General features: G+C 29.5%; 2 protein-coding genes across 3 annotated transcripts in view; one reads left to right on the forward strand and one right to left on the reverse strand.

Moving 5' to 3' along the window:
* Nucleotides 1–3,847, reverse strand: part of LOC108735670 (nuclear protein localization protein 4 homolog) — a 13,001-nt gene extending 9,154 nt beyond the window's left edge. For both annotated transcript variants that reach the window (XM_018467750.1, XM_018467741.1), the window contains exons 1-7: nucleotides 3,744–3,847; nucleotides 3,286–3,558; nucleotides 2,980–3,161; nucleotides 2,614–2,875; nucleotides 2,399–2,537; nucleotides 2,006–2,332; nucleotides 1,180–1,340 (exon numbers count right to left, since the gene is read on the reverse strand). In XM_018467750.1, the coding sequence (XP_018323252.1) occupies nucleotides 1,180–1,340; nucleotides 2,006–2,332; nucleotides 2,399–2,537; nucleotides 2,614–2,875; nucleotides 2,980–3,161; nucleotides 3,286–3,558; nucleotides 3,744–3,764 (1,365 nt within the window). In that variant the 5' untranslated portion in view covers nucleotides 3,765–3,847. The remainder of the gene's footprint in view (nucleotides 1–1,179; nucleotides 1,341–2,005; nucleotides 2,333–2,398; nucleotides 2,538–2,613; nucleotides 2,876–2,979; nucleotides 3,162–3,285; nucleotides 3,559–3,743) is intronic.
* A 460-nt stretch (nucleotides 3,848–4,307) lies between these two features.
* The window catches only part of LOC108735713, an 18,178-nt gene continuing 12,363 nt past the window's right edge, over nucleotides 4,308–10,122 (forward strand). Inside the window, exons 1-3 of the mRNA XM_025981281.1 lie at nucleotides 4,308–4,794; nucleotides 4,895–4,986; nucleotides 6,206–6,315. Coding sequence (XP_025837066.1) covers nucleotides 4,719–4,794; nucleotides 4,895–4,986; nucleotides 6,206–6,315 — 278 coding nt within the window. The 5' untranslated portion in view covers nucleotides 4,308–4,718. The remainder of the gene's footprint in view (nucleotides 4,795–4,894; nucleotides 4,987–6,205; nucleotides 6,316–10,122) is intronic.

A 10,122-nucleotide genomic window follows, 5' to 3' on the forward strand; every position in this document is an offset into this window, starting at 1 on the left:
CTAGAGATTAAATCGTGTAAGCTAATGAAAGCAAAAAATATATATACACATATATATTATATATTATAAATGTTATGCAAGTTGTAAAATGCATAGCTCTAGAAGTTTAAGTGTTTAAAAAAATGTGAACTAAATAGTAAATTTATCAGTTGATCGACGTATGTAAACTAACGTGAAAGCACATATTCGATATTTCAGATTACAACTTATTAAATTATATATTACTATTATTATTAAAGACAAGTAAATCTAAACAAATAAATTATTTAAATGCAGTGTAGAGGGCTTCTAATAGAATTAAAAAAAAAAAAACTGAATAAAAATACCTCAAGTAAAATAATAATAAAACGAAAAAACTGTTTGAGGCTGAAATCGTAAATGAATGTAGGTATCAATGTGTAGTCAAATAAAAAAGATATAATTCTTTTAATCAGTTTAATTAATTTTAGCAGCACTTTGAGCTAAATTCGGACGAATAATAATAATAATAATAATGTGTGATCACGTTAGCTATTGAATGACTTCCTCCCATTAAAAAGTTGATGTAGTAGAAAGTGTTTGTGCCTTTGAATTGTTTTATATTTGTGATAACTAAAGTACCTATCACCTCACCAAATAGATTTCAAAATAAAAGTCCTTCTGCATCTGTCACAAGAATTTTTTTTTCAATATACTAGTTCTTCCCCCTATCTATCAGTCAGTTGAGCTCGAAACTATTAGCACCATTGCTTTGAGTGGTTTAAATTCACTTTTGTGAACAAATTGTTAAGTTCTTTGTGTTAAGAATTGCTTGAAAAATTAAATTTAAAGGAATTGTTTGTAAATAGGTATGCAACACATCGTACACTTCAGCATAAGAAATTACTGATACTACCTACGTAATACTACTTTGCCCTGTGCTGACAGCACTCATAATTTCTTTTATATATAATATTCCTAAAAACTTTCCCCTCACATTTTCAATTTGTTAAAGCAGGTAAATGCTAAAACTTTTACTTACATTTAAACTCCCCCTGACCCCATTTTAAACCGTTTTACATCGAAAAAAGTCAAAATGTTTTAGAATTTTCTATATTAACTTGTTACTCCCTAAAATATCTGAAGTACAAGCTTTTTCGATTTTTTTTTTGCTCATATACTACTCCCAAGCCAAAATAAATATAAAAAGGAAAGCCTTACCTTGTAATAGACGTCAGGAACGTACTGCTTGTCCGATGACTCTTTGACGTACGCCAATTCAGGAACATCTTTAGTGGGCACGATGCAGTTGTCTCGAACCAAAGCCATACATTGATTAGACACCTGATATCCTTCCATGTGTACCTGGTTATCTTTATCACCTATAAAAGAAGAGAGAATTATTATTGACCACACTACAAACATTAAAACAGAATATACATTTTCTGTATCAGTACTTAAGTAATATATGTATTTATGTAATGGAAATTTGTCAATTACAACAAGATTAGTTTGAAAATTTTATTGATATGACCACAATATAAATATATTATATACAGTAGGTTCACTGATTTAATCTGACCTAAAATTCCGGCATTTTTTGCAAACTGTCGTGAATTAACTTTGTGTACCAAACTACTATATATAAGGATAGTTTAAAAGCTTTATGGATAGATGCAGAATATAATGTGTAAACTCAAAACTAATACAGCGTAACAAACTTTTTTTATTATAAAAACGACCCTAACTTGACAATAAAGTAGTGAAGTGCTGTCAGGAGGGGCAGTTTAGCGAAAATCAAAAGAATAAACCTACTGTATAGAATATCTAATATTTTGATATGGCAGCAGCTTTATAAATAAAATGACTTTTTTAATTTCTTATTGTTCTTAAGACAAAGTAGAAAATAAAGGATTAACTTTAAAAAATGCGACCTATTCATTTACGTCTTTTTTATATATTATTTGGTACCCTTTTTGATATCAATTCTTTTGGTTGTTTTACATTTCTATTTTTGTTTGGTTTGTTAATGCAATGCAAAGCTCACCTGTTATACAAACAGTAACGAATTTCGAGCCGAAATAACCGCTGGAGGAGAATTTACAAGGATTGGGATGCATGTTTTGAAAATATCCTGCCATTATGCACTCCTGAGCGGTGAGGAAGTGTGAGGCGCCGCTCCTGATGTATTTCACAGTGCCTTTTTGAACATCTTCGGGTATTAAATCAGTAAAAACCCATCCGACTTTTTTCAAGCCCAATTTGGCTGCTATCCCATCCACTATTTCTGCCTTATCGTCCTTTAATAAACGAATAGAATCACGACTTCCTTCTTGAGGAGGTTCGTAAATAGCTGCAACATTCGCTCTGATACCTAAACAACAACAATAAACAAACAAATTACATGTCAATTTAGCTGAAGAAGATATTAACAATTTACCTAAAGGCACGTCGTTGTAAATTTCGTAATTACCATATAAAAGTCCAATTCTTTGGTGTCCTGTAGCACGCCAATAATTCAAAAATCGTTCGACTAAATGTGTATTTTCAAAAGTAATATTGTCTACGTGCCTGTAGGGCTGGAAGAAAGAAAACATTAGTTATATTATTTATAAAGAGAAAACTCATTCCGATATATATGTCATATATAACTACCTGTCTGTTTAAAGTGATAGCATTCGGTTGGCATTTGGAGCAGATACCTTTGGGCCATGGAGGATGGTCTTTGCAACCGTTCTTAATTCGACAGGATATGTCTTCAAGAGCAACAAATTTCCCTCTATCCACTCCTGATGTTAGTTTCCTAAGGTATGCATGGAAGGACAAGTGTTTGATGTTTTGTTGTCGCAAATAAGCCTCATCATAAGCCTCCAATGGAGAGCAGTGAACACATTTTGCATTAAGATTATGACGACACCTAAAACAACATATTTCTAAATTAGGATGGTAACTACAAGATTCCAAAATTAAAATTAGTATTATTAAATGTAATGAAAACTACAAATTTATCTCTAAACTTACAATTTATCATCCCTCTTTCTTTCTATCGTCCCTTCAATTTTTGCTAACTGTAAATCAACTTCATCTTCTTGTACATTTGATTTGGAAGAAGTGTTAGCAACTACTCTTGGGGAGTAATTGCTTGAATTTTGTGTAGTACTTCCTTCAGACGAATATGCTGGTTCACCAAAAGGTTTATTATTCTAAAGAATGGAAAAACATAGATGTTAATATTAAAGTTGCCAAATCATCACTAATATATTAATAAAGCATGTTGTGTTCTGCATTTATTAACAAGTAGTATGAAAGAATTTGAAAACTGCTTACTCTACTAGAGGAAGCAATTGGTTCATCAGAAAATAATCTTGCACCATCAGTTGGTGCTAAAAAGATCATATCTCCATGTCTCAAGCCAGCTCCAACAAGTGTTCTTGACCTACTACTAGGTATTTCGTCCTTCTGACTTTTCTGCTTGTATAGGGCAAATGCAAAGGAGTTTAGATTGAAGAGATTGTGAACTTTTTCGTAAAGTTGACATGTCGTGTCAGTTAAATCTATTTCTACACGTTTGGTACCTTCCGGTGATTGTACTCGTAAAAGCTAAAAAATAATGGTAAGATTAAACACGTATCCTTAAATCCTGATAGCAAAAAATAGCCATTGTCAATTTCACTGTCAAAGATTTTTAAATTTCATTTTTGTATTGCTGAAGACAATAATTGAATTGATAGTTGAACTTCAAAGAGCACAATATCATATTTTATTACAGAAAATAGCATGCTTACAATAGTTTTATTTCTTGACATCTTCCAAAAACCACAAAAAATATTTATACCATGGAATTCTCAAATGACTGGCAATTGGCAACTTTACAGGTTATATTCAGAATGACAACCATGTGATAACAAAAAGTTTGACATGTTACTTGCTGCCAATATTATAAAGTAAAACAAGTTAATATACAGGGTGTTTAATTATTTTTACGCTCTAAATAATTTAGATTGGAATTATAATAAGCAATATCATTTGAATTGTATCGATTATCCTCTTAATTGTCACAAATTATAGAAAATCAATAAAGTCTTAGTGGACTTTTTTTACATTAGTTCCATACAACTTTATTAATGTATTGATAGCAGATATCTACTAGGAATTCTGTTTTTACATCACCAAATATAAATGCGGATTTTTATTTATTTTAAATAAATATAAATAAAGATATTTATTAGTGATTATTCTGGTGCAGATCATTATCCTGATGATGAATAATAGTTTTATATAGTTCTTATTTTAGAGGGGCAGTTTACACGGAAATGTTTCAAAACATTTTACGATTTGAAATGCGTTTCTCTAGTTTGCACGTGAATGTTAAAACAGGTGTAGTACATTAGACTGTGAATGACCTAAAAATAGTATTGATTCAAGTGCTTCATTTTGATTTCAAATTTAATTTTAAATGCCCGTTCTTCCATAGTCTAAACGCAATAGTACTGACATTCCTGCTGATTTCTGATCCTACTTTTTCACAAGTCATGGCATTCAACCAACTGCGAATTCCATTGGAATGGAGTGTATTCTTACGTGTATTTTGGTGACATTTGGACTTGTTCGGTGTTCACACAAGTAAATCATTTCGAATTTTCCCGGTTTTATCAAAGTATTGAGCAAGTTTTTGAAAATACGAAAAGCCTTACGGTTAAGAAGTAACTGTCAGATGTTTATGTAATTCTGGAAAAGCGAAATTTTGAGTAGGATTTGCGATGTCTCACAAAGTTGAATTGTATATTTATGACTTGTCTCGTGGGATGGCTGCAATCATTTCACCAATGCTTATCGGTATTATTTTCAATAATTTTTTGATAGTATAATTATTCTTAATACATTGCTTTGTTTTTGAAAATTTTGAAGATATGCAAACGACAAATTTGAATTTTAGGCAAAAGGGTAGATGGAATTTGGCACACGTCTATTGTGGTCTATGGTAGAGAATACTTTTTTGGGTCAAATGGAGTAGAAAGTTGTAATCCGGTCAGTATTATTAAAATTACCATTTTGAAAAAGTCAATTTTACAAAAAGCCTTCGTCATTTCTTTATGTGTGAATTAATTTGCGTTTGTTAATAGACTTTGAACAACTTGTTTTGTTGACATACTTTTTTGGCATGAGATACTTTCTTTATTTTTAAATTTTTCTTGAATGTGTGAAGGAAGGAAAGACAGTTATTGCTCTTGACCTATTTTTTAACTTACTTTTCCCCTTAAAGTTTAATTTTATTTAAATATATAACTCGGTAACCATGGAGTCATAGATGTAGTCACCTTAGTTGAAAGTGAAACACTCCTTACTTTTCATGTGTTAGAAAAGTTGCCTATACTTATTAATTGAACTTTGTTATAAGAACGTAAAACTTTGTAAAATTAAATTGAGAAGGACACTCATTCAAATTTCAGCGATTCTTAATAAATATATTAAAAAATTACTTTGTCCTATATTTATAACAGTTTCTAACTGCAAAAATATTTTTGTTTACCATAAATAGAAACATGAGAAATAAATTTCTAATTTTAAAGCATACTTATGCTGAGCAGGATGCATGCAAGGATTTAAAACCAATTTTACGATGATTTGGATACGTTACATATTTTTGGGTTTAGTAATTTTATTATTTGGAAATCTTTATATTTCCTGCTTTGTAGTTTAATAACCAAATAACCACTTGCATTTAGTTTTTCCCGAAAACGTAATTAATATTAAAAAGGAATGGTTTGTCTTATTTTAAGAGTATCATAATTCTAAATTTGGTGTGGATCTAAATTTAGGCACTCCCACTGACGATGATCTCTCGCTCTTCAGTATTAGATCGTCGTACATTTTAGTTTGTTCATTTTATGTGTTATTTTAGTAAGTTCATGCGAATTTTTCATATCTTCGGCATTTTCAGTGGTTCAAGTAAGCGTCTTTAAATTTTATTAACTTAATACGTAGCCACTTGTTTAACGAGCTTACAGATGATTCTTACATATCAGAAAATTAGTACGAAAATCTGACCGAAAATCCTATCGTATAAGGAATTATTTTCAGTTTCTAGGGCATTGACAGTCGTGTGTAATCGCTGAACTTAAAAGAAACGAAAAGATATTTTCGGACTGTTCTATAAATACTTGTATTAAATTGTTCTAAATTTAATCAATTGTTCTGTACCAATGTAATGTTTTCGCTTTAATTTATTTTGTACATGTGTCGTTAGGGTACAACACTTCTTGGTGAGCCGCTCGAAAAAATCGTATTGGGGGAAACACAAATACCTTACTCGGTTTTTATCGATTACTTAAGTGGTCTTAGTGAAAGTTCTTATCAGTAAGTTTTCACCATTTTATGCAGTTTAATTATTTTCAGTTAATTTTTTATGGTAGGTTCACAGCGCTAAAATGTACATAATTCTTTTATTTATATAAATATCATCATAAATAAGCTTAAGTATAACTTTTACACTTGATTTAGTCTATTTGCATTAATAATTCATTTGGTCAAAATGCTTTATCTTTCCAATATGAGCTTTAAGACTTCTGCACCAAATAAAAAGACAAACAGACTCTTAATGGTTCATCCGTCTGTATGTCAGCAACTAACTAACGCTATGGAATTGAAATTTGGCACAGTTGTAAAACTTGCATGTCCGCATCTGTTTCAGACGAAACATTTTTAAAAATATTTTTATTCACCTTTTGAAAGGGGTCTATAATGGGTTGTCGAAATTAATAATTAATTTTCATCTTTTGGCGATTTAANGGACTGGGATCTGGTCGTTCTGAACCTCAGCCTATTGACAATCCTGACGGAGGTAAAGACTGACAGACATTACAAACGGTATAAATAATAATGGAAAAGTTAATGGCAATTGATATTAATTAATTTTATTACTATAATTGTTTTTAATTTTTCCAATTCGTCCTTTGGAAATTTTGACAAATACAAAACAGGAACATATCAGTATAATGTTAATTATTTGAGAGAGTCTTCTTGTTGAGTTTGCACTGTCCGAATAATATTTTTCGAAGAGAAGGGTGAAAAATAAAAAAACCTAATTAATTGTTAGGTAAATATTAGCGTTTAGATTTTTGTAGGTAGGGGGTGCATGGGTGCATATTAGTATGTATATGGTGTGTGTGAGAGGTCGTCGAAGAACGTACTCGTCAATCGATAATTTAATGAAGAAGAAGGGACTGCGATCCGCAAAACGATATATCATATAAACCCCCAATTATTAACAAAAAACAAACACAAAAAAGTATAAAGTAACATACACGATAATCATATTAAGAAAACAACATTGTATGTCGTCTGTAAGTGTAGCTTATTGCCTAATAGTTTGTAGATAAATAATGATGATGATGACGGGCCGTCTACCTTACAAAACCATTTCCGGAAGAATTATATTTTCTTATCATATAGATAGCGTAAAAAAAAAGCAGATGGAACAATATTTTTAAAATGGCAAAACGACGTACGTTATTAGCTTTTTAAGAAATAAAAAAAATCGTAGTTTAGTTGCAATCGTTTTTTGTAATTACGACATTACCAATACATGTTAGTCGTCTAATCAAACACTTCTATATGTTCGTTAAAAAATATATATATTTACGGAAACGCAATCAAGTAATTAATTAATTGTCCGTTCATATTATTAGCCAGTATTTATTAATATTTTCCTTTCTATACTATATCTTCTATTCCTGTATGTAATTTTGTTGTAACTGTTTTTTTTTTAATTAATTTAATTATTTTCGGTGCACATTAGTTCCGTTAATTTTATTGTTGTATTTGTTTCTTTTTTTTTTTAACATTCGAACGTCAACGTAACAAAAATTATAAACGAAAGAAAATGAGGTTTGATATTTAACAAACGATTTTTTATATTATATTTATAAGTAGTGAAAGAAGAAATGAAAAAATTCGACCTCATTTTTTTAATTGCAAATCATGCAATAAAATTAGTACTAATGGTGCGATTATACGCGTTCTTCTCTGGAAGATGTTTCTTTTGCATTTATTTTTACCGGAAAAAAAAATAAGAAAATGAACACGTGTGCGAGCACTATTTTTTTAGGTGAAATAAATTGAAATCGTTTCATTTGCCAAAGTTATCAATTTTTTAGTCAAATAGATCTGTGGTGTACCTATTATTTACTATCCTTTTTGTTTTTCAATTTCTTTTTATGGAAAGTAAAAAACTCGAACGCTTTGTTGTCAATTGATTGATACTTCTCTTCTCGGTGTAACTGGTTACATAGTTAATGTTATTTTAAATTTTATTAAGCAATCAATTATATTATACATATATAATTCGTACACAATCGGGTATAATTTGTAGAAATAAATCGTGGTGATGATGATAATAAACATATGACAAAACATACATTTTTTGTTTTATTTTTTATGCTTTTAGTTCATCTTTTCCTTTTAGTTTTATAATTTTTTTATATCGTCTTAGTTTACATCTATACCACACGATGCAATTAGACTGAGAATACTTCTTTAGCTAGCAGTGATGTATTTATTTGTGCCTTATAAGTATTGTCGTTTTTATTTGAAGAATTTAATAAACTTATCCCATTGCATTAAAAAGGCGTGGCAAAAAAATTAATTAAGTTAGAAAGTTTTATAGTGCTGTAAGAATAACTAATTTAAATATATTTTTTAATTGGTTACAACTGGATTTTCTTATTTTATTGGTCGCTTCTAATGTTAACGTCGACATCGAATAAAAATTATGCCAATTGTACAAGAAAATAATCGTAATTAAAATGAATTTACACACTAATTATTAATTATGTACAGTAGCCATTAATGGAGCAGCCATTTTTATTCACTTTTCTAGCAAAGTATTGTATATTAATTTATTTTCAAGTTGATTTATACTTTTTTAATCTTAAACAAATTTTATTTTTTATAATTACTGTATAGACAAAAAAATTGCAACGTTTTAATATGATAGGAAAGCAAAATGAACTGCACTACTTGCGGTTAGTCCAGTAATTAATTCATAAAATGCAGACTTTGACCTTACAAGTCTCACAAACTGATACTCTTAACTGTTTTTCTTTTTTTTTTTTTTGGGGTAAGTTTATTATTAATTCTAAACTTATTTGCTTAGTAAATCAGATGATGTAGCAAAATCGCAGTCTATATAATTAATAAAATAGTATCAGCGCGTGCGAACTTTTAGATTTAATTGAGGATGTTCGATTTTATTGAAACCGAAACGAATTATTTATTATGGTATGTACAACTTTCGCGCATGTTAAGTACAAACAAGGAAGGTGTTTGTGATGACGTTTATCGCTTTTTTCGCCCGATGACGAGGGTAATACAAAACTACTATATCTAGCAAGACTACGGTACATAGTATGTATACCAATTAAATGAAATCATCAGCCCCTAAAATAGGTCGGTTTTTAAAAGTGTAAGTTGTTAGCATGTACCTATTTCTTAGAAATGAATTATTAAAAAAAAATGACTCTCGATGTTATAAAATTTCTCTCATAAGAGTAATAATTACTAGTTCTTAAATGTAGCTTTTGCTTCCAATGTCCAACTATTTACTATTTCTATCGAATAGAACAATGTGGTAGGAAAATATGCAGTATATACAGGGTGTCTACCGTAAAATAATTATATTAAAAAATGTAAGTTACACTGAACCAAAGTCGACCAATTTCAGTAGTTTTAATTTTTGTTTTTTTTAATAATTCACCCTGTATACATTCGTTACTTTTTTATGGGATGATAAATTTATGCGACTTAATAATGTATCTAAATTGTTTTTTAAGTAATTAAATATAGATAAAAAGCAGATAAACTTGCTTGAACTTTCAAATTTTAAAAAGCAGCAAAACCGTTACATTTTTAATTAAAGCAATAATAAATAATTGAAGTCGTAAATTTAAAAAAAAAGAAATAATCGTTTTCATTATCAGAAAAATTGAAATGTCTGCCACATTGTAAGGTACATGATAAAAACATTATCTTCACTTTTCGTAATATAAATATATATAAGGTGCATCTTTCCATTCATTGTAACAATAATCGTATAAATGTGTATCTAGAGATTAAATCGTGTAAGCTAATGAAAGCAAAAAATATATATACACATATATATTATAT

This window comes from Agrilus planipennis, unplaced genomic scaffold (genome assembly GCF_000699045.2).
Source record: "Agrilus planipennis isolate EAB-ADULT unplaced genomic scaffold, Apla_2.0 scaffold5, whole genome shotgun sequence".
In the NCBI taxonomy this organism is placed as follows: Eukaryota; Metazoa; Arthropoda; class Insecta; order Coleoptera; family Buprestidae; genus Agrilus; species Agrilus planipennis.